This window comes from Varanus komodoensis, unplaced genomic scaffold, assembly GCF_004798865.1.
Source record: "Varanus komodoensis strain SLA01 unplaced genomic scaffold, ASM479886v1 scaffold4, whole genome shotgun sequence".
NCBI lineage: Eukaryota > Metazoa > Chordata > Lepidosauria > Squamata > Varanidae > Varanus > Varanus komodoensis.
The window spans coordinates 48,837,288-48,862,885 of record NW_025335941.1 but is presented as its reverse complement, the minus strand read 5'-3'; the positions used below and the strand labels follow the sequence as shown (position 1 = coordinate 48,862,885).

The window sequence follows — 25,598 nt, the reverse complement described above, 5'->3', positions numbered from 1 at the left end:
TTTGTCTGTTTATTCCAGTTTTATTGTCTGATTTTTTAAAATAAAATTTATTTTGCTCCTCTTCAAATCAAGACTCAGAAACTTAATGGTTAATAAAATTAATAGTTACTTTCATAAAGTACCTCAAAGGCTATAGATTTGAATATCCATTGACCCACTGAATTTATTTCAGTCCCAGAATATACTACATCAGGACTATGTGCTTTATTCATTTCAGAAAATTATAAGAAAAACCATAAAGGCAAGCGGAAGAAAGACAAAGTGCAGTTTACCTTGCGTAAAGCTTGAATGTATCTGTTGTGATAAATACATGGGAAATGTATGCCTATATGTATTCTATATGTGAAAAAAACGTTATGTAAAAGCATCAGTGAAGGCAAACCTAACCTATACTTTCCTTTTATATGTGGTATTTAAATACCATCTGTTAAAAAGCTGAAAGCATCATAACGTCCTCAATCCATTGCCTCACGAGGAGTGTCCTTCTTTCCAGTGTTGCAGTAGTCTTTTAGCTGACAAAAGAGTGCAGAAAATCTATTTACATTGTCTTTATGTTAAGCTTCAAGAAACAGCTAAGAACATGCATATCAGTAAATACCAGAGTGTTCCAGCACAAGGTATTTCCACATTATATCCTAATGCCAAGAGGATGCTATTAGTGGTCATTGTTAAAACATAGGTTAGAGAAATATTAGCTAAATTATACCTGCAATGGTTAACTAACTTAATTAGTAAAGCCCTTGTTGTTGTAGCATCCCAGATACGAGGAAGAGAGTATGTTTGAATAAGATGTAACCTAAAATCCACTGACTTTTCTGAGATAGATGCTAACACAGCAATCTTTGATTCGGCAAGACAGGAAAGTAATTTGCTATTCCATCCCACAAGACTGTGTCATATTTATTTACTGATAAGTATTTATACACTTGGATCCTAGGGTGATATATTGATTAGCCTTAGCAAGTACCTTAATCATGGAGGAGACTCTGAAACAGCAAAAGCAGCAGAACTAAACCTAAGATTCTGACAAATGACACAATTGGACTACTCACTATTCAACCATAGCTGGCAAGTTATATTCAGCATGGGCAATAGATAATGGTAGAAAATTACCATCAGTGCTATCTGTCCAGATCTGCCATATTAACTTTTCTTGCCATCTTGATTTCCCCATAAATTCAATTTAATTTAGATCAAGCTGTAATGTGATATTTTGTGTTGTGCCTCACTATTGTAACTGTGCGAGGTATCTTGGCTTAGCATATCAGAAACTTAGTCATCCATTTGGAGAAAAGGGTCTGACAAATCAGGAGGGCAGCAAGTTGGGGAAAGTTGCATTTTGGCATTTGGAATTAGAGCATAAGGGCAATTTGTACTAGTGGATATTTTGCAGCCTGGAGTGACTTCCTTTTGAAACCTGCTGTGGCAGTTGTCATTTTGCAGAGATGGGGAGACTTTGTTTACCCTTTTGCCCCACCCTAGTAACTCTTGCCCATTTGATTGTTTTGATGTATAACGTGTCATCTGACTCAAGAATGGTGGTTGCTAGGTAGGGTGTAAAAATATTGCAAATAAAGTAAACAATGAAGATACAGAAGCTATTTCCACAGTTGCATCCGCACCATTGCACTCATTTCACATGCTAGCAAAGTTATGCTCAAAATCCTACAAGCTAGGCTCCAGCAGTATGTGGACCGAGAACTACCAGAAGTACAGGCAGGGTTTCGAAGAGGCAGAGGAATTGGGATCAAATTGCCAACATACGCTGGATCATGGAGAAAGCTAGGGAGTTCCAGAAAAACAGCTACTTCTGCTTCATTGCCTTTGTGTGGATCACAACAAATTGTGTCAAGTTCTTAAAGAGATGGGAGTACCAGACCACCTTATTTGTCTCTTGAGAAACCTGTATGTGGGTCAAGAAGCCTCAGTGAGAACTGGACATGGAACCACTGATTGGTTCAAAATTGGGAAAGGAGTTTGGCAAGGCTATATACTGTCACCCTGCCTATTTAACTTGTATGCAGAGCACATCATGCGAAAGGCAGAGTTACATGAATCACGAGTTGGAATTAAGATTGCTGGGAGAAATATCAACAATCTCAGATATGCAGATGATACCACTGTAATGGCAGAAAGTGAAGAGGAACTAAAGAGCCTCTTGATGCAGGTGAAAGAGGAGAGCACAAAAGTTGGCTTGAAACTCGCCTAAGAAAGCTAAGATCATGGCATCCGGTCCGATCATGGCTTTGCCATGGCTTCCTGGCAAATAGATGGGGAAGAAAAGGAGGTAGTGACAGATTTTATTTTCCTGGGCTCTAATATCACCACAGATGGTGACTGCAGCCAAGAAATTAAAAGACGCTTGCTCCTGGGGAGGAAAGCTATGGTAAATCTAGACAGCATACTAAAAAGCAGAGACATCACCCTGCTGACAAAATTACGTATAGTCAAGGCTACGGTTTTTCCAGCTGCAATGTATGGCTGTGAAAGTTGGACCGTAAGGAAGGCTGAGCGCCGAAGAACTGAGGCCTTTGAATTGTGGTGCTGGAGAAGACTCCTGCGAGTCCCTTGGACCGCAAGGCAATCAAACCGGTCAGTCCTAGAGGAGATCAACCCTGACTGCTCTTTAGAAGGCCAGATACTGAAGATGCAACTCAAATACTCTGGCCACCTAATGAGAAGGAAGAACTCCCTGGAGAAGACACTAATGCTGGGAACAACTGACAGCAAAAAAGAAGGGGGCGGCAGGGAATGAGGTGGCTAGATGGAGTAATTGAAGTAGTCGGTGTGAGCTTAGGTGGATTCCAGGGGATGGTGGGGGATAGGAGAACCTGGAGGAATGTTGTCCATGGGGTTGCAATGGGTCGGACATAACTTCGCAAATAACATAACATTGAATATACTGCCTAGGACTAATGGGTGTTGTAGGCCAAAACTTCTGGAGGTCCAGAGGTTGCCCATCCCTGGATCTGAATGTTGGTCTAGAGCTGTGGAGGCCACATTCACATCCTTGTTCAGCCCTAAAATTCAGGAGAAGACCTTGTGCCTCTCCCTCTCCATTAGCCTACATTATCTTACAGGGTGGTTGCAAGAGTAAAATGAGAGGAGAATCATGTCTAATGGCTTGATCTTCTTGCAGGAAAGGCAAGATGTCAGTGTAATGAATACATAAAGTTTTCGGCCAGTCTTGGTTCTTAGAGGACTTGGGCTAGCCATCGTCCTTGGACCCCTGCCTGCAGTCACACTGGATCTGCCTCCTGCTCCAGAATTTGAGTCTCCCTTTGTGGCATAAAACTAATGTCATGGTTCTCTGGATCCTACCCATCGCATACAGTTTGAAAATGCAATTACTTACCTGGTTAGAAATGTTTGAGCTCATTCAAAATTCATCAGGACAAAAAAGAAAAAAAAGATGATTTGGGAGTAGACAGCACGGGGGAGATTGTAGATCCTTATCAAGAGGTACTGGCTAGACTCCATCCCCCCACCACCCCATTCAACTGGAGCCAGGATGGCACTGAACACGCAACGATGGGTGTGACAGCAATTTGCTCCCCTGCATTTTTTGTTTTTGTTCAATCCCTTGCTCTTTTAGCCAGTATAATAAAAGTGCTTCAGTAAGCAGGGTCAAGAGGGATATGCCAGTGAGAAACGTGAAATGGGACTATAGGCTGCGATTATGGGCTCTAATGTGTGATGAATCCTTCTTAATCACATGATATGAACTAATGTCACCATTTTATTATAAAACAACGGAGTATTCAGCTACAGGAGGGACAGAATGGATGACAGCTGCATTTTTACATGTTTTGTTTAAGCGACTACAGTGTGGTTGGGTTAGCAAAGAAAATAAAGTTCAATTAATGTTTCATTCAAGGTTCATCTCGTAGGATTCTTGGTTCTTTTTCAGCAGTAGCTGTGAACCAAAAATCCTTTACAGCTCTTGGGTTAGGAACCGAAGACTTGCTGTCTGTTTGGTGTGATGTGAAATCAAAATTCAAATATTAAATCTGGTTAGAGAGGGGTATGTCTGTGGGTGAGGGGAGAAAGAAAGAAAAAAGGGGGGAACCAGGAAATAGCTTTCTTCCATGGACTTTTAGAAAAACTGGGGGGGGGGGGGCTTCCCCCTGACTATTCTGGGTATTTCCAAAGCTCTTTCCATCAGGCCTTCACACCTCTATTGCCAAAATGTGGTACAATGCTGTGAATCGTCTTGGATTTTTCGTGTGTACCATACTTTTAAGATGGCTGCTGTCCTGTCAATAGGGAAGGGAAGCCACCATTTTTACTCTTCATCAATGTGCTTTGTTTATCATGACCACGGTTGCTTCTGAGAGTCATTTCCGCACATGCAAGTGCTTCACCCATTGAATGATGTAACTCAGATGTGCTGCATGGGCACTCTGAATGGGCTGCCACTGACTGTCACCTTGAAGAAGTGATATCTGAAATAGGAAGGTTGGGTGTAAAAAGCTAAGATGAGCAGGAAGGGGTTCGTGTCCACATCAGAAAAAGGAAACGGTGGTTTTAGCCACCAAATCCTCTAGGACAGGGGTCTCAAACTCGTGGCCCATGGGTCAATTGCTGGGACAGGCGAGGAACCGGGGAGGGGCCCTGTGGCCTTCAAAGCACCGGCGGCGCCCAGGCCAGCCTCCGGGAGTGACGCAGGATGAGCAGCCCACCACCACCGTGGTGGTGGAATACTTGATGCGGCCCAGCCTCACCCAGACTGCCCCCAGCTAAGTTGAGTTTGAGACCCCTGCTCTAGGATATTGGGTAGAGGACCAAGGAAGAAAAAGCTGGTGGAGAACACATGATGAGCATAATTGTCCGCACGGTGGATTGTTTTGTGGACAGCCAACTAATTGCTGGCTATTTACAGCACAACTTACCATGATGTTTGAACCTGCCCAGTGACTTGTATTTTGCTTTGGAGCAATGCTGCATTCACCCCATGTTTTAAAACATTTAGAGGAGGAGGACTTAAGTGCAAAAAACCCCTGCAACTTCAGACTAAAGGATCATATAATTCACCATTCTTATCCACTTGATAGTCAATAAGGATGGCTGGGAATTTTTTTTGATTTTTTAAAAGAAATGCACAGACTTGTAAGTCCACATGGTTGAAAAAGCAAAATAGGCAGATCTGTCCATCTGGGTAGTGGTCTTTGGGTGCTTATCTCATACAAGTCTAGGTTTGAATTCTTATGTGTACAGCAAAGTTTTTGTTGCTGAATTAAGCTTGCCACATTTGCTCTACTCTGCTCTTCCAACAACATAGCAAGCAAGTAAAAAATTTCTGCAGAAAAGGACCAGAAATAGCAGGTATTTGTTTTTAAATGAGAAATCGTCCTTGCCTCGTATTTTTGGTTGCTTTTTATGGCACTTGTTATTGGAATTTATACTCTATAACGTGTTTACTTCTAATTTCAGTATCTGGCTGAGAGGAGGTATAGAAACTGAAGGAAAAAAGAAACAAAGTAAAAGAGGTTCCAATGTAAATGTGCTTGGCTTAGGAATCATGTGGAGATGCCAGGTCTGTCTGCTGCTAACCTGGCAGCTTGACAGCTAAAAGTAGCAGGGGCTTTTTCTGTTGTAGCACCCAGTTGTGGAACCCTAATTACCGAGGCAGCCCAGGACTTTATGGCTGCTATGACAACCATGGGGCTGTCTCAACATGCCACTGGCCCAACACATGAACGAGGCCAGATTCTGCACCTGGTCTTTTTGATGGAGCAGGAAGATGGTGACCTGGAAGTAAGGGATGGCATTAATCCCTTTGTCATGGTCAGATCACCTCCTCGTGAGGTTTAAACTTGGGCCCAGTTTCCCCATCTGTAAGGGTGCAGATCCTATTAAAATGGTCCGCCCCAGGAGTCTTACGGATCTTGATGGATTCCTGAGGGCTCTGGGGAAATTTCCAGTTGATAGGACTGGCACTTCTGTCGATGCCCTGGTTGATATGTGGGATGGGGAAATGACCTGGGAAATGGACACGATTGCTGCCAAGTATCCTCTCCCACCATGCAGTTCCCACACATGCCTTGGTACATGCCGAAGTTGCTGGTGATGAAGCAGGCTGGGAGACAACTAGAGCGGAGGTGGAGAAAATCCCATACTGGATCTGATTAAACACTTCTTAGAGCTCAGCATTGAGCCTATGCTGTGGCGGTGTGGGCAGCAAAGAAGGAATTCTTCTCCACTTCCAGTGCTTCCTCCCAGTGCCATCCAGCTGAGTTTTTTCTGGGTGGTGCAGGACCTGTTACACTCTGGGCCAAAAACTGACCCTATCATACCATCAGCAGCTTGCTGCGATGACTTTGCCCAGAACTTCATGGATAAAATTGTTCAGATTTGCCACAAGCTGGATTCCTCAGCTGATGTGGTCCCAGAACAGGAAGTGTCCAGAGCGCCATCTGGTCTGTCTTTATTGGATGAGTTTCAATTGTTGTAGCCTGAAGATTTGGACAAGGTGCTTGGACTAGTCCAACCCACCAACTGTTTACTTGACCCTTGCCCTTCATGGCTACGCATCAAAGCCAAGGACAGGGTTTATACCTGGGTCCAGGAGGTAGTCAATGCCTCTCTGAGGGAGGGTCGGGTTCCTGCCCCTTGAAGGAGGTGGTGATCAAGCCCATCCTGAAGAGGGAAAACCTGAACCCAGAGATGACCACCAATTATAGACTGGTGCCTAACATCCCGTTCTTGGGCAAGGTGCTCGAGTGGGTGGTAGCTGGGAAACTCTAGGCTTTCTTGAGGGAAAGTGACGCTCTGGATTCATTTCAGTTTGGTTTCAGGCCTGGTTATGGGACAGAAACTGCCTTGGTCACCCTGTATGATGACCTGTGCAGGGAAAGGGATGGGGGAGTGTGTCGCTGTTGGTCCTCCTAGACCTCTCAGTGGCTTTCGACACCATCAACCATGGTATCCTTCTGGATAGGTTGGCCAGGTTGGGGGGTGGAGGCACTGCTTTGTGGTGGTTCCACTCCTACTTGGCTGGCTGATTCAGAAGGTGGTGCTGGGGAATTGTGGCTCTGCGTCATGGCAGCTTTGCCATGGAGTGCCACAGGGCTTCATTTTATCCCCCATGCTGTTCACCATCTACATGAAGCTGCTGGGAGAGGCCATCCAGGGGGTTTGGGCTGTGGAGTCATCAGTACACTGTAGACACCCAGCTCTACCTCTCTTTTACATCTAATCCAGGTGAGGCAGTGGATGTCCTGAACTGGTACCTGGCCAGGATAATGGACTGGATGAGGGCCAAGGAGTTGAGGCTTAATCCAGACAAGACAGAGGTCCTGCTGGTAGGTCAGCCTCCTGGGTAGGTGTATCCAACCCTGTTGTGTATGGGTTACACTCCTCCTAAAGGACAGGGTGTGCAATTTGGGAGTGCTCCTAAACCCAGATCTGCCACTGGAATCCCAGGTGGCAGCTGTGGCGAGGAACACTTTCCTCCAGATTTTGCTGATCTATCAACTGCACCCTACCTGGATGAGCAGTGCCTACCAACAGTGACCCAAGCTCTGGTAACTTCCCAATTGGACTATTGTAACATGCTCTATGTGGAGCTGCCCTTGAAGATGGTCCGGATATTTCAGTTAATTCAGAACAGAGTTGCCATGATGTTAATAGGGACTGGCAGGTATGCACATGTAACGCCAGTCCTGTACCACCTACACTGACTACCAATTGGGCCCAATTTAAGGTCCTGGTGAGGACTTATAAAGTCCTAAATGGCTTAGGACCTGGATATCTGAAGTGTCTCCTTCCCTATGTGCCTACCCAGCCCTTAAGATCTGGGATGGAGGTCCTTCTTTGGGAGCCCTCCTTGAAGGAGATTAGGAGAGTGGCTACCTGGAGAAGGGCCTTTTCTATGGTGATGCCCCAGTTATGGAATATGTTCCCCAGAGAGGTTTGCCTGGCACCGACACTTTATTCCTTTCGGCACCAGGCTAAAACCTTTTTATTTTCCCATTACTATAAGGTTTGAGTCTGATTTTAATGTGGAGTTTTATTGTATAAAAAATCAGTTTGGATGCTGTGCTCTACTCTGTTTTATCATAAGAATGTCCTGAGACCTCAGCAGTGGATGGTATATAAAAGTTTTAAATTAATAAATAAAACAATGTGCAATCTATTGGGGAATGTTCATAGAAAAAGGGGAAAGCATCTTTGCAGCAGTTGAACTAAAATGTTATAGCATACATGTGCTGCTTGCATATGTATTGACTACAAATCAAGGCTGAACATTCACTTATTAAAATTATGCAGGGTGATTAGAGAGCTGTTTGGGACATGTGTTTTGATACTTTAGATACAGATAACTATGGCTGTCTGTGTGCTAAGGCCAAACCTGTTGCAGAGTAAATGTTCATACTAATCAGTGTTTAGGGCTCAGTGGTGACAAGAACAATTCATTGCCTAGTCTGTCCCACACTAAAAATGATTTGTCTTTTTCCACAATGACCCTAAGTTGTTGCTATTCATGTACTGAGCTGTTTGCACATTCATTCACAATTGCATTTAAAATTGAAATACACAAGTGTTTTGAAATACAAAGTAAGGAAATGAACTCTTCATCTATGACAAAGATTACTATGTCTGTGATTGTTCCACCTTAAAAAAGGGTGAATATGAAGATACATTGTTGTTGTTAGTCGCGAAGCCGTGTCCAACCCATCGCGACCCCATGGACAACATTCCTCCAGGCCTTCCTGTCCTCCACCATCCCCCAGAGTCCACTCAGGCTCACGTCGACTGCTTCAGTGACTCCATGTAGCCACCTCATTCTCTGCCATCCCCTTCTTCTTTTGCCATCTATTGTTCCCAGCATTAGGCTCTTCTCCAGGGAGTCCTTCATTCTCATTAGGTGGCCAAAGTATTTGAGTTTCATCTTCAGTATCTGGCCTTCTAAAGAGCAGTCAGGGTTGATCTCCTCTAGGACTGACTGGTTTGATCACCTTGCAGTCCAAGGGACTTGGAGTCTTCTCCAGCACTTCAAAGGCTTCAATTCTTTGGCATTCAGCCTTCCTTATGGTCCAACTTTCACAGTCACACATTGCAACTGGGAAAACCATAGCCTTGACTATACGTAATTTTGTCAGCAGGGTGATGTCTCTGCTTTTTAGTATGCTGTCTAGATTTACCATAGCTTTCCTCCCCAGGAGCAAGCGTCTTTTAATTTCTTGGCTGCAGTCCCCATCTACGGTGGTCTTGGAGCCCAGGAAAATCAAATCTGTCACTACCTCCTTTTCTTCCCCATCTATTTGTCAGGAAGTGATTGGACAGGATCCCATGATCTTAGTTTTCTTAATGTTGAGTTTCAAGCCAACTTTTGCACTCTCTTCCTTCACCCGCATCAAGAAGATACATTATAAAGGTGCAAAAAGTTCTGCATGGTGCTGAGGATTGTTCTCCTTTTCTTGTAATACTAGAAGCTGGGAGCAGCCCAAAAGCTGATTGGTGCGGTGGGTCAGCATGGACTTTGTTTACATAGCACAAACTATGGAACTTGTTTCTACAGGATGTAGCACTGGCCACCCATTTGGGAAAGACCCATTCATTGAAGGTAAGACCATTGGCAGCTGCCTATCCTGATGACTATATGCTGCCTCCAGGATCAGAGGCAGTTGGCCTGCATACCTGTTGTGGGGAACATGAGCAAGAAGGTGCTCTCGTGTCCACCTTGGAAGTTTCCCACAGGCAGCTGGTTGACTACTGTGTGAACTGAATGGTAGATGACACAGACCCTTGGTTTATCTAGCATGTGTCATCTTATGTTCTTTAATCAAAAGATTCTCAAAACCTATATGAAGACAGCTGTTTTGCTAGACCGTTCCTTTAACCACTAATGTGATCATTTAATATTGCATGATTTGATAAGAATGTAGCATAATTGTTTTAAGCTGCTGTGGCTCTTAAATCGCACAACCTATGAAAATAGCTAGTTAACACAAATATTTTCACTTGAATTGGCTTGTCATTTCCCACAACTTTTCACAGCTCTGCCTCTCCCCAGATGATCCCCAGTTGAGCTACAGTTTACTTAACTCAGCTTGTCCTGGTTGCTTATGTCTGCAGTTTGTGAAAAATGCAATCTGGAAAAAAAAACCCACTATGTAAGCCATATGAAGGAAACAATACTGCTGCTTTAAGGTATCTGGAAATTCAAATGTATTAGTTTTTAGCCTTTGCTGAAAATAGAATAATATACTTCTTTAACCATGAAATGTGCTCATTAAAACTGGGCTATTTTATGCTTGTGTGTGCTGTAGTTTCTTATTTAGAAAGATGTACTTAAAATGCTGAATAAAATATAGGATTTAAATTTCAAGTAGGGACAAGGAAGAATTCGGATTGCTCTGCTTTTTAAGCAAACAAACATTAAATTATACAAGCAGATCTTTATTAATTAATGCATTAATTTATTCCAATATATGGACTAGAACACAGTTATCCTTTGAATTACATAGTTTCCATTTTTTGATGTAGTTCTTGGCTTGTATAGAAAAGTGTATATAGAGGGCTGAGTGCAAAATGGATAGATTAGGAAACTTACACATGAAATGCTTAAGTTAGGACAAATCGCATACAGAAGTTTTAATGTGCCTCTTTTTAAGATTGCACACTGATGCAGATACTGGATGAATGAATTTATGATGGAATACTTGGGAAACTGGCAAAGAATGGAAACAGACTAAGTCACTCATTCCTTGTTTGAAGACTTCAACTTTTGTCTTTTTCATTTTTGCATCAAAAAGTGGGTTTATTTCAGCTCTTCTTCTTCCAGTTATTTTTTTATATCCACAGATTGAAGCATCTCCAGTATGCAATATATCTTTGTTAAATTTGTCTTGTTTGTAAACCTGGATTGCTCAAGGCTGAAGTTTGCCCTTCTGTGGCCGCAGTGACATGAACAAAGGCAAACTTGTACAAAGCAATACAAAGATACTTACTGTATTGAATTACAGTAGTTTTATGCAGGTTCTGAAATCTGACTTTTTTTGTTCTTCATCGTGGCCTCTGTGCCTCACACATATGGGTGCTGCACCTGCGCGGTGCCTGTAGCCGGGAAGATGCAAAAGCTTTAACGGTTTTTAAAAGCTTTAACTCCGCACCCCTCCCCCCCCTATAGTTTAAGAAGGCGGAGTGCCCGCCATTTCCCCGCTCTTCTTGTGACCTGCCGTTTGTTTTGCCTGGAGCCTTTTGCTGTAGATATACTCGTGGTTTGTTCTATTCTAACCTTCTATTGTTCCTCTTTTTTCTCGTTAGATCCCTCGTTAAGATTTCTTCTCCAAGTTAGCTTACCTTTCCCCTCCCCCGTTTAGAAGTTTTTCTAAACCCGTATGCCATCAATTTGCATAGTTAATTGTGACCCTATAGTTAATAGTGCATAGTTAATAGCGACCCTATGTGTGGATTACAACCAAAATGTCCTGTCCTTGACAACCCTGCGGTGCTCTTGTGGACCGAAACCTGACTAGGGCCATATGAGCCATAGCCCAGTGGGAGTGGGTGGGACTCATTGCAGGCAGTGTGTATCTGTTCTGGACGTCCACATGAACAGATCTATACTAAGCCTCTGCACGGCAGGAGACAAAAACACGGTCTTTCGCTTGCCATTGTTAGATCAGTGCTATCCAGTGGTGCAGTAGAGAAATAGCATGGTGCCATTGCCATTTCACTGGCTGGAATGCTGATGTCATCTGCTCCCACCCTCCCCAAGAATTCCCTGTTTCTGCTGAGCTGAGCTGGACAAAAAATATTTTTGCTAGCTACAATATATTGTTTCCTATGGTAAAGCAAATTATTTGTGGATAACTTCATCTCGAATGGGCATTTAAGAGTCATTAGCTTTATAAAAGACCTACTCCTGAAATGAAGATTGATTTGGAAATGAAAATTGGAAAATGACTAGAATTGTTGACAGAGATCCATCACAGCAGTGAAAGGGTCATAGAGGGAGTCGCCAAGGGAGCAGTGGATGTGGCAGATGGCACAGGTCTCCTGGAGTGGAAAGGCTGCCATAGATGCCATAGACTTCAACCACGTGGAAGGCCTTATTCCACAATTCTGTCTGGAGATGATGGGCCCTTTGCTTTCATGCCTGCTTGGAGAATGCCTGGCAATGTGGACATTGATCCACAACATGCCCCTTGCCTAGGCACAAGGAAAACAAAGAATGCCCATCAGCTGGGGTCAGCCGGGCATCACAACAGATGCATTTATGGAGGGCAGCCTTTGATACCACAGAAGAAGGCATGAAGGCAAGTAGAGAAGAATGAAAGAAGTTGAAGATGGAGAAAGGCAGGGAAGACAAAGGTTTTTTGTTTGCTTTTTTTCTGTGGGGGAAGGTAAAACTGGTTAGGAGAGACAATCCGTGAGGGGTTCAGACACAAAAAGCAAGAAAAAAGACACTCAGAAATAATAAGGAAAAAATAGGAGAAATGCTTGAGAGAACAGGAAGGAACTTCACAGGGCACTGAAGGTAGTTGAAGAACATCTGAGGGAAATGGCAGAAGCCCCTCCCTTTTATATGGATGCCAGTGTGGGGAAAAGGTTCTCGCTCTTAGCTTTATCTTTCCAGTAACAGGCTCCACACAGGGGCAGAACCCACATGTGTGATGCACAGAGACCGCTAGGAAGAACTTCTAGAGTTGGTTGGTTGATAGAGAGCCACATGGCTGCCTGGATTGTTGAGCCATCCTTGTGAGAGTAGCAATGAGGACTATCATGAAAGCTTGCATTTCAAAATTTCCCATTACACCACTAGGCTATCTAACAACCGAGCATGAGCAAGATGATCTATTTACATACTGCTCCTGGGAATGGAAGTATGTATCAACAGCAATGCCCTGCTCTGTCTGTGCTGCAGCTGGGACTGTGCCCACATTTCTAATTACATGAATCATTTTTACTTATCATAAAGTGGAATGAATTCAAGCCATATAGTGAAGCCCACGAGTCATTGTCTCCCATGCAATGCCGTACAGCCTCACCATCATCTGCGTGTTAAGCACATGGCTGCCACTTCGTTTGACATGAACTTTGCAGCAAGGGAGCTGCATGTCCTTTCAGTGCTTCTTTCGCAGAATATCAGAAAATTGGGTGAGAGGAAACCTTAGCAGTTCCTTCCCATACCTGCATCACTGTTCCCAAAGAATGGGGATGTGGGTGAAAGGAACCACTTTCATCACACAGTTTCAGATATTTTATTTGAATGCCTGGGGTAGAAGTTGCTACAGTGGCTTGAACGCTGGGGTAAACTCAAAGGGGGAAGGAACTGCCACAGTACATTTTCTAGAGCAGACATAATTTTATTTATGGTGGAGAACCTAGCAGCTATGCTATCTCCTTTGAAAGGCATGCTAGAATTGGAGCATTGGCAGGGACCTCAGCAGTCACTTAGTGTACCTTCCTCTTATCTGCTGCTCCAGCACTCCTGATCAGTGACCATTCAGCATCTTATGAAAAACCCCTTACAAAGGAGAGTCCAATGACTTCTAAGGCTGTGTGTTCCATTGTCCAAATCCTCTTTCTTGTTATTTTAATTAATTAATTACGATTGGTCGGTGTTCTGCCCTGTGGAGACACAGAGTAGCCTGTTCTCTTTTGTTTATGATGTAAAGCATCCTCTACATTGACATTGCTATTTTAATAATCATCACAGTAATAGGAACAATCATGTGTCTGCATCTGTTGAAATTGTGCTTATAAGAGACAAAGTTATGGTACAAAAGTTTATTTAGTAACAGTTTTGTAAACATTTGAGGTAAATGAACATTTACATCAGCTGGTTCTTACAGAATTAATACACAAGGCACTTCTTCAGAGACAGCACTCGCAAGAACTTGCAACTATTTGTCCTATTACGAGTCCCTGACTACCCAGAAAGCTCTCTTTGTTCTGCTGTGAGGTTTGGTGATGTAAAAAGCACACATATCATAAGGGCACAATCCTATGTATGTTTGGACAGAAGAAGTCCTACAACTCCAGCATTCTCCAGCCAGTAAACTTCTAATGCAACCTAATCCTTCAGTGGGGACAAAACATATTGAGAGAATACACTTCCTACTTCAAAACATCACACTTTTTAAAAATATGCCAACAGTTTCAAAAATCAGAAATTAGAGTGCTACATAACATTTTTTTTAAATCCAAACCTGCACATCCTTTCCTTTCTCTTGGGAATAAATTCTACTTATGCAATCAAACTCACTGGTTCCACCAGAAATATCTATGAGCAAAATAAACTGGCTTATTGTCTGTAGTAAGAAAACAAAACTTCTTGTTTTTTTCTTAACGACTGCCACATAAGTACCATGCAGTGATGATTCTCAACTATATTTTGAAGGGGACTTACAACTTCAAACTGTGATAACAATTTGTTCTGTAATAGCTTAACTCTGAAACATATTCACATATAAGTAAAATTTCGTTGACTGTATTATTGCAATTCATTTAATTGATTTAATAATTATTTTGTTTATCATAATGGCAATCTGATGTTTCATGTGTCCAGAAGCAGCATCTTGAGATGGTCTTCCAGAACATGTGTAATGCAGCAAAATCAAAACACAACAACAACAAAAATCACTCAAAGTTGTATGATCATCACCATTGTCATTTGGTCACATGGCATTCTTGGTATTTTATAGAGTTGCTAAGCAAACAATTAAAAGCCCCTGCTCCAAGGAGCTTACAATCTAAAACAAGCCATGGGGAAGAACAGGAGAGAGTGGGAAGGGAGATAAAAGTGTAGGAATTAGGGTATAATCTATATCATATTTAAAAAGATAGTCACATTGTGAATTATTTGGCAGAGTAGCACAAACATCTACACAAATTCCACATTGGGATTTCATAATGCTTGAAGTATTCCTAAGCCTCATTGATTGATGCCACACCAATATATTTTCATTCAAAGGAATATTCAAGCCCAAAATGTAATAGACAATATTGTTTTCTTTCCATAATACTATGTAAGAAAAACAATTTATAGTTCACTATTCGTGTTGCATATGTTCCTGCTTCCTATCTACCTTTACTTGTTCCAATCCACAATTAAAGTTGGGGTTGATTCTCATGACAGCTTGAATGGATGGGGGTATGTGGTCTCTTCCAGAGAGGAATGGCCAGAACTCAATGGTAGAGCAAATGTACCGCATGTAAAAGATTATAGGTTTATTTTCTGGATCTCCTCGTCTGAAAGACTGTAGTCTTGCTTCCACTCAGTGAAGACTAGGAATGTTCAGCCTGCACCTGCCCAATGCCAGTACTGGACTTCCCCAGTTGCCTCCTCCACCACAGAGTCCAAATTCCCCACAGAGCGCATAATTTCCCACTGATCATAACATCGCCTCCAGTGAGAGAGCTTTTTTTGGAACGTCTAGCAGCCGGGTGAGACAGAATGGAGGGCCTTCTTGCATCAGGATTTCTGGGGGTGGGGAAGAAGAGGTCTTCCCCCTTTCCTCTCCCTCAGAGATTGATCTTTTTCCTGTCAGCAGTATTTTATACCGGGATCATTGGGATGTGTGTGCGTGGCCATTTACCCAGTAACATATGCAACCTCTAATAGGATTGTAACCCCCCTTTCCCACTTGTATAGACAATACTAGACTAGACTAGACAAACGGGCTGAGTTAGGAATATAGGAAGCTGTCTTATACTAGCCCAATTTACATGCTCAAAATAAGCCAAGTTGGCTTATATAAATTATGGTGTATGCCTGGCACAACTTTTGTCATCACTGCCTGGGTGCAACTTGCCATGTTGCCTGAACCTGGGCAACATGGCCCATTGGAGCAGGGGAAAACTCTACCAGACCTATACCAGCTTGTTGAATGTCAATGATTTAAATAAGTGACAGCCACTTATTTTGATTGTGTAAATTAGCCCACTGAGTTTCACTATAGGTCCATCCAGACCAGTACCGTTCGCACTGGCTAGTAGTGAATCTAGGACAGGGGTCCTCAAACTTTTTCAACAGGGGGTCAGTGTGATAGGGATGCCCAGAGGCGCGGGCCGGTGTGGTGGTGGTGGGCACACGAGGAGGCAGTAGCTTGCTCGCTCAGAGATCTCCCAGCGAGTCCAAAACCATCTCCGATCGAGCAAGGTGGTGGCGAGCGTGTGTGGTGAGGTGGTCAGCGGTGGTGGCAGCGGGTGCGGGGAGTCCAAAACCTCCGAGGCAGGCCAGATAAATGGGCAAGGCAGGCCGGATCCAGCGCACGGGCCGTAGTTTGAGGACCCATGCGCTAGGATTTCAGGGAGGATTTTTCCTTCCCCACCCTAGCCAGAGATGCTTGAATTGAACCTGAGACCTTGTGTGTGCAAAGCATGTGCTCTATCACTGAGCTATCATTCGGTATAAGACAGATTGACAGATGTAACTGGGCATATTAACTGCCCACACAGGACATTTAATTTTAAAAAGTTGTGCTTGTGGTGCCATGCTAAATGTTGATGCATGCTTAATTCTGTTTGGATCATCATCCCCTGTGCTTCTGTCTCCTCTTAGGTCACCAATGAAAGCATGTGGTATGTGCAATAGTTACCATGTTATTACCTGTAACAACCAGACCTGAGTTGTGACTGGCTCTTATTGAAATCAGTAGAACTAGAGCAGCCTTTCCCAAACTGAACCTTTCAGATATGTTGGACAATCCGTCCCATCATTCCTGGTCCTTGGGAGTCTAGTTCAATAAATTTAGAAGGAAAGGTGAACTAGAGAAAATGCCAAGCATTTGCATTAAAGTAATGCAGTGTGACTTGCTTTTAAGGTGTGCATAGTAAGTCCTATTTAACTCAGTAGGATTTAGTCAGAACTAATTTTCATTGGATTGCATACAATACCCTACAATCCAATTATGGAGGAAAAGAACTAGTTAGTAGTGAATTAGTAGCACGTCTATCCAGAAATGTTATTGACACTATCTTAATAATGAAGAGGTCCTATGTTATAACAATTAACAAATTGGGAGAGCCATTAAAAGAAAAAGTAGTATCATCAGTATAAACTTCAAATGTTTTGCACAGCAGCTGCTTTTGCATGCAATAAAGTATCAGTGGGAGGGTGCACTTACACTCACGTCCTGACAGTGGGCTTTCCCCAGGCATCTGGTTAGCTACTGTGTGGACAGAAGGCTAATGAGCCATCATGGATCATATGTTCTTAATTACAAAGTAGATAAAGGAGTACGCAACCTGTGGCTCTCCAAATGTGAGGAACACTGACTGTTGTACACTACCGTTGGCGATGTTGGTGAGGGCTGATTTGAGTTGTAAGCTAAAACATCTGGTTTACAGTTTATCCAAATTAGCACTATGTAACAGGGACACATTTATGTTTTAACCTCAGATGGTACTGAACAACTGTAAAATACTGCAGGAGGGCAGGGGAAATTTTAGGAGGAGTTGCAGGGGGGATGGAGTTTTGCACTCTGTTTTTCTGTACTATCACTCTTCCAACTCCTTCCCCCAGTACATTTTGCATTGCTTGCTCCATTCATAGACAACATCTATGAATCAAAGTCAAAGCAGATGCAATTTTAATTTAGACATTTCTCTCTTACAAGGTTGATGTCCACCAGTCCCATTAAGAGAGATATTCCCACTCTTACACTGAGTCATTCTTAAGCATCTTGTTAATCACTGAGTGATTCTTAAGCACCTAACTGCTCTTTAGAAGGCCAGATATTGAAGAACAAACTCAAATGCTTTGGCCACCTAATGAGAAGAAAGGATTCATTGGAGAAGAGCCTAATGCTGGGAACAACTGACGGCAAAAGAAGAAGGGGACCACAGAGAATGAGGTGGCTAGATGGGATCACTGAAGCAGTCAGTGTGAGCTTAAGTGGACTCCGGGGGATGGTGGAGGACCTGGAGGAATGCTGTCCATGGGGTTGTGATGGGTTGGGCACGACTTCATGACTAATATAGCATAACATAAACTTAGTAGGCTTTAAAAAACCCTCCTGTTTAAAGAGTATCATATTATAATTTTTTTCATGATTCATTTCCTGGGGAAAAAATTAAACCACAAAGTGAAGCCATGGGATACCCAGAAAAGGAGGAAGTTATCAGCCATCCCTAGTGTGCCTAATTGTCCGTCAGGCACATCATGGGGCTCCCAAGCAACTGAACCACATTCACACTGTGTAGCTTGTGTCAACAGAATCTATCCATTTGATGTCTGCTAGGCTAACACTGGGGATGTTAGCAGTGCTAGCACACAGAACTCTCTCGCATCTTGAAACGCCTTTAAAGCCACCTGTACTGGCCTAACAACAAATGGCTATCATTGTGAAATCAAATTACTTTTGAAGTTACATAATGGATTAACTCAGTTTAATTTGGAGAATGTGGATACATTTTTTAAAAGAAGCTCACAGTCAATGCTGTGGGAGGGCTTATTCATATAAAACCCCCTTTTCATTAAAACCTTGTCTGGTTTATATTTCAAAATTATTATTTTTTATCTAATAGGTAAAAGTTCTCCACATGCCTAATCTATTCACCTGTACAATTCTAGAAGATAAATACTGCCACTTAAAAATGCTGATTCTGTTATGTACTGAAAATCCAATTGTGAAAAGACACATGATAGAACCATATGCGATGGTGGTCAGGGCCAGTGCCAAGCACAGACATAGTTAGGCCAAGACCCCACACTGACAAACCCTCCTGGAGTTGATTCACCTCTTCATCACTGTACCTTGTGTGTTCACCTGCATTTTGTTCTTCCTCAGACAACTGTGGTCTTGAAAGCAGGGAGAGCAGTTACCATTGGATGCCTGCCCCCTGGTGCTCTGCCTGGCAAGCAAGCAGGCACTGGCAAAGATGAGATGAAGGAGAGGGAGCATTGAAGGTGTTGTGCCAAGAGTTATTGAAAACCTGCAGCCAGCAGTGATGGTGGCAATCTTGTATCTTCTATGTGTAGATAATCACCAAGTGCATTTAAAAGGAACGAGGGAGGGTCAAGTCTGAGTGGAAAGGTGGTAGACAGGGAGTAGAGTGGGCGGACTTTGGCGATGACCTATCTTTTGAAGACCTGAGTCTGCCTGCTACCATTACAGTAGTTCCTTCATGGGAAATTTTTAAACATGATACTTAAAGCCTGATCCTACACCTGAATAGGTTATTCTGTCTTTCAGTGGAAATTATGTTGAGGTCAACTTGCATAGTTATATAACCAAAGAACACAATTTAAGCAATGATCCAGCATGAGGCACAGTAAATATATGCATTTAAGCATCACTGAATTCAGTAAAGGTAAAGGATATCTAAATCTGTGCAAGATTATGCCTGTGTCTGCAGTATGTTTATGGATGCTGTACTGGATAGTTGGATTTAAGAAGTTCAACAGGCAATTTTAAATTGAGTATCAGAGATTATTAATGTCATGTTTTCATTTTATATAGCCAAGGCACACTCCAATTCTTAGTCACTTGTGAAAGCACCTACTTTAGAGCAATACATGAAAAGTTTTACTGCACTGGAACCCAAGCAAAAGCTGCAAAGTTTTACACTGCAAGGGTAAATTATCCTTATTTTCATTTTCAAAAGATGAAACATATTTAAATACTTTAAGATTATTTTACACATTTAAGATAATACTTTTTTCCCTTATGTTGCTTTGTTCTTGAATAAATTCCTTTCTAAGTTGGTTGAAAATGTAAACTGAATTTATTCTTTAAAACAAACCAACCATCCATTCAACCAACCAGGGACTTTAGCATGCGCCTTCAAATTTGGACACATACACATTTACAAGCTCTGTGTTCATGAACTGAATCTGTTCTCTTACTGTTGAACTTTCAGTTCTAGATAAGGTTTTTATGGTGCCATCATCACGGGCTTTGTTCACAGAAGTTTACAGGGGATCTAGACAACATCATCTTCTACTTATGACCCTCATGTGTTTTCATACTGCTTTTTCTATCTTCTTAATGCAGAACATCTACTGAGAAAAAAGGCAATACATGTGCAATGCCTTCTGGCTACAGGTTGTAGAGTATTATATCAGTAAAAAATTAATACTGAAATTTATCCCAAAACACTTCCCCAAAAATGAATACTGAAATTTGATTCCCTTCCACTAAGAAGGCTAGCATTTGTTTTAGCTAATTTGGGATGAGGCCATTTAAGTATATTAGACTGTTCATCATACAAACTAAAATAATAGAATTAGAACATTTTAACTGCAGTTTATTTCATACACTCAAAGTTGTGAGTATATTGTTTTATGGTGAGTGATCTCCCTTAGCTATATTCTCAAATATGTTGGATATCCAGTGAAATAAGAAATAGGACATCTGATATTTGTTGTTTTAGTAAAACATGGATTGAGAAAGAACTGCATTTATAAGGGACTCTGGGGAATCATGAGTTAAACTCCAATCCAAGCAAATAATGCACTCCTGAGTGCTTTTCTAAATTACTCATTAACAATGCAGTCCTATGCATTTCTCCTCAGAAGCATATCCCACTCATTTCAATGAGATTTACTACCAAGTAAGCATGTATACGATTGTAACCTAAACAGAAAATCAGAGTAACTTTGGAAAAATCACTCTTTACATTGAGATAAACAAGTACAATATTTATCACAAGGAATGCTGATACAATTCTCTTTCTCAGAGAGAGAGAGAGGGTGGGGGGAAATGCTTTAAATACCAGACAATTTGTTTTGAAAAAGAAGCAGAGTGAAATTCTATCCTCATTTTTGCTTATACAAGCCTACATGCTCTGTCAGCAATATTGCATATGCAACTCCAGGAACAGAATGTTATGTTTCATGGTGTTTTAAGGCACTACTTAGATGCCTTTAAATGGGGATTAGACAAATTCATGGAGGCTGGATCTGTCAATGGCTGTTAGACATGATCTCTGAGGGGCACCTCCAAACACAGAGGTGGCATACCTCTCCGAATGTCATTTGAGGCAGAAGAATGGGGGACAGCTCTTTCCCAGAAGCCCAATTTCTGGGCTTCCTGGAGGCATCTGGTTGGTAACTATGGGAAAAAGTTCATTAGACTTTTGCTCTGAGCCAACAGGGCTGTTCTTAAATTTATGGCTTTTAGAAACAATCTAAAAATGACACCTGTTAAGTAAAGCATTGGGGTTAATATGTGCATGCAAAATTCGCATCCCTAGTTCTGTTGATTGATTTAGGCTGCGGTCTGGTACACAACTACCTGCCATTAAGCCTCTTCAACTCAAGCAGACTTATTGATGAGTAAACATGCATAGGATTGTGCTGTTAATTGACAGTGGAGTGCACTTCACTTAGGGTGGCTGAAGTGATCTATTTAATCAGTTGAATGGGAAGTGATATATTTAATCACTCTGAATGTGAATCAGTCATTGTGTATTCAAATGTACAATTCCTTTTTGGACAATCATTTGTTTGATTTACAGAAATGGGATATGCAAAAAGGAAACATATTTAAGAAATACTAGTCAAGACAGTCTTGTACTGTATACTAAACTGGGATCCAGAGAAAGTTAGTTAAATTCAAGTTCCACTAAAATTAGTGAGAAGTTAGTTGAAACTAACAAACCCAACTCATTTCAATGGCACCTAAGCACAACAAACTTTATCCGTATTTGCCTCATGTTTATTTTGGAAAGGTTATGGTGTAGGAGACAAACTAGAATCCATGTTCCATTTGTGGTGATTACCAAGAGGTTGCTACAAGTGACACTATTTTCCAATTCTTCTTCTATTTCTTCTGAGTTCAAAGATAAAACATTTAAATACACTGCCATATTAATTTAAAATCTATAAATTATTTTAAAATATTCAGGTGTGTGCACTGTAGATCTACAATGCAATATATACCTATCTATTCAGACATAAGCCTCAGTAAGTAAAAATGGGGCTTATTCCCAGGTAAGTGTGTATAAAATGTAGTGCTTGTTTTTCACTTCTAATGCCTTTGCCAAATGTTTTTTACTTCAACTGGCCAATATTTTGGCCAGACCTTTTTATTCAAACGATATTTTAATTGTAAATTACTGTTTTAAATTATTGGTTTTAAATTATTGCCGAGATGCTCCAACATTTTTAATGTTAGTTGATGTTTATTTTTCCTTGTAAGCCACCCTGAGGCTTTCTGCAATGGGGGCGACATAAAAATGTTATAAATAAATAAATAAATGTTAACCCCATTTATGCCCCATTAATTTCAGCAATGGAGTCAAATCCTAGCTTGACTTTCTCCATTGAAATAATTGGGAGCGGAAATATGTTAATATAATATGTTAGTGTAGTATGTTAAGACATGCCTGTTTTAGTTTTTTGTCATTGTCTTTATAGTTTAAGAAATAATTTCAAAAATCTTAACCAAATATTTTTAAAAAATAATACATAGATTTAAAATATGTCTTCATGATTTGGAAACACTGTATTGAAGAATCCCAAGCTTGACACTTCCTCATAGATCAGTAGTCTAAAGAATACTAATAAAAGAAAGATGAATGCTTAAGTCTATGACAGAAGCTACTCCAGTATTGCTCAGTCCAGACCCATCAGAAACTGGCAATTTGGCAACAGCAGAAAACTGCCCTAATAAAATGGAAGACACCTACATCTGCTTGCTTTTTAGTAAGATTATTTGACCCAAGAAAGTGACAGATGATCTAATGCTACCTTCATGTTTATGGAAGTGACTGGTGGCAGGTAGAAGTTAATAGGAAGAAAAAATGTTTCTTCTAGTTCTTGTTCCTAAGAACTAAATGTGAATCAATAAAAGGAAATTTCATGATGGTGAGTGTAAGAGTGAAATGACAGTTAAGGATTGAGGGGGTTATGTCATTCCAACACCATAAACTTGCTTGATGCTAGCACCTATCATCCCCCACTCATATGATCGGGCTGCCATTGGTCCCTTGGCCAGTGGAATGCACTTCAGCAACTCCTGACCTACTTGAAAACTTGCTATTTATCCCTCCCTCCCACCACCATCACCAACCACAGACTGCAATAACCACAAGCTTCATCATTAGGAATCTCGGCTTCCCATATCCCCCTGCCTAACCCTTGACCCTCCCCTTGGGCACAGTTCCCCTTTACACTTCATTGTCTTCACCATCTATTCCTCTTAGCACCAAGGATCAAACTACACGGTCAAGTCATCAGATCTGGCTCTACTGCTGCTTGACTTACTAGCCCTGCTCAAGCGACGTGTGTCTATGAGCAGTGGGGGTTCATGCATCTCCACCAGGGTGCAGGTAGCTGACATGGGCCGTTCATCCTCTTCACCTTCTCCATCCCACTTGCTACCACTTCCCTCGCTCAGGCTGGTACTGATGCTGCTGCTATTGGCAGCAGCTACAGGTGACGAAGATGGTGGACGTGGGGGGTGCTCGCTGGGCTCCTCTTGTTCTGGATGCAATTGTCGGAAACTGCTTGGGGTGGAGGAGGCAGCTGAGCTGGAGGCAGGGATTTTCCTCTGCTGTTCAACGGCTAGATTAGCCCAGTTCTGCTCATGAGCCAAAGTATGGCTGTTGAAGTAGGAGCTGGCAACGGGCAAAGGTGAAGGGATAGAAGATGTTGTTGCTATTGGAGTAGAAACTGCAGTGTGCCTGGTGGCTTTCTGCCTCTCCTCACTAGCTGAAGGCCTGTCAGGATAGCCAGCCAGAGAGGTCGTAACAGAGCCTGGTTGTGGTTCAGAGGCAACTTCCGCATAATGTGGCAACCCAGTTTGCTGAAAAACCAGAGGTGTGATGGTACGAGTTTCAGGCATGATAATGGAAGCCATAGGAGGTGCTGTAGTTGGGGGCAAGGCTGACAGGGAGACAGGCTTGGATTCCTCCACTTCTAAAGCTGGTACAGTGGTCGTGAAGGTAGGTGCTGCATGGTTTTGGCTGCTAGTCACACCCTGTTTGAATTTCTTCCACCCCAAGTGATACATCTCAAGCATGTTGAGCAGCAATGAGAGACAGGCCACGGCCAGCATGAAGATGATAAAGATAGTTTTCTCTGTTGGTCGTGAAATAAAGCAGTCCACTGTATTTGGGCAGGGCCAGCGACCACAACGGTATAGTGGTTTCAGTGCAAAGCCATAAAGGAAATACTGACCCAAAATAAAGGCTACTTCAAAAAGAGTTTTGAAAATAATGTTGAAGACGTAGGTGCGTAGTAGAGCACCCGCCATGCGAATCCTGCCATGCTCATTGCGAAGTGGTAATTTCTCATCTTTCTGTGGAGGTGGCTCCTTGCTGTTACTGATGTTATCAGCACTGCTAGCTCCTTTTGATCCTTGCATGTCGACAGCATCCCTGCTGTTTCCTGTTTTCATCTCTTCTTCCTTCTCTCTCTTTTTTTCTTCCATGCGTACAATGTGGAGCACATGGCCTAGATAGATGAGGGTTGGGGTGGACACAAATATTATCTGTAGCACCCAGAAGCGGATATGGGAGATGGGAAAGGCTTCATCATAGCAGACATTTTCACAACCAGGTTGCTGGGTGTTGCATGTAAAGTCTGATTGCTCATCTCCCCAGACATCCTCAGCAGCAGCCCCCAGGACCAAGATCCTGAAGATAAACAGTACCGTCAGCCAAACTTTGCCAATAACTGTGGAGTGCTCTTGTGCTTTCTCTAACAGTTTCCCCAGAAAGTTCCAGTCACCCATTGTTTCAGATCTCTAACCTACAATAAGAACATTATAGCAGCATTATTACAAAAAAGAAATAGCCCCTGAGAAATAACAATTATTCCATAAATAGACCTAACCATTAATATCAAGGCTAAGATTTTCACATCAGAAAATTATCAATTTGGCTGTCTCCTTTCTAATCCAGTTGAAATGTACAATTTAACATTAGTGTCAGAAATAATACATTCATGGTTTTATCATTTCCCATTACAGATTTTTTTGAGTTAGGCACTATTTGGGTTGGGAGAAACAGGGGTGGGGGGGTGCTGAACATGTTGGTAGTCACAAATCCACACAACAAACATTATTCGATAATGCGCTTGCAAGCATGTTTAATCAGGGCAATCATAACAGGACAATTCTCAGTGCCAAAACACTGCAGTTTGGAGTGCCCATACTTGCCATTTACAGTCCAGGAACATTTTTACCAAGCAATCAGCTCTGCATCTAGGGAACCTACATGGACTGCTGTAGCTTGAAACCCTTAATAAGATACCAACTTTGACATTACTTATCAATTTTTTAAAGGAACATAAACCCTGGACCACATGACCTCATTGGGAATATATTCCAAATTCTACTTAACTTGCAATAAATGCTGAACTCACATAAACAATTTGTTTCAAACAAGTGGAATCTGCAGCAAAATGTTATAGAGTACTGTGTTCTTGTTCAGAGTTTAAGTTATCCTGATTCAACTTTATCCAGGATCCATCCTCCCCACTTCTCAACAGTATTTTGTGACCACTAAGCATCCTCAGTCCATAATGAGTTGTTTTGCCTCCTTACTTAGGGTTGTCTTTCTGAAGTTATTTTGTACTGAATTTGCCCATTTCTTATGGAAGTGGTGCACTTGCACATATATAAGTCAAAGTGCATAATAGCCATTATCAGTGAAGTTATTTGATACCAGGGTAGAAAACTCCACAAGTGCTT

General features: G+C 41.9%; 1 protein-coding gene across 1 annotated transcript; it reads right to left on the bottom strand.

The window, feature by feature from the left end:
- Nucleotides 1–23,120: 23,120 nt before the first annotated feature.
- On the bottom strand, nucleotides 23,121–24,638 carry GJA3 (gap junction protein alpha 3). Its single transcript, XM_044442047.1, has one exon. The coding sequence runs from the start codon at nucleotides 24,636–24,638 to the stop codon at nucleotides 23,121–23,123; it is 1,518 nt and encodes a 505-aa protein (XP_044297982.1).
- Nucleotides 24,639–25,598: the final 960 nt, after the last annotated feature.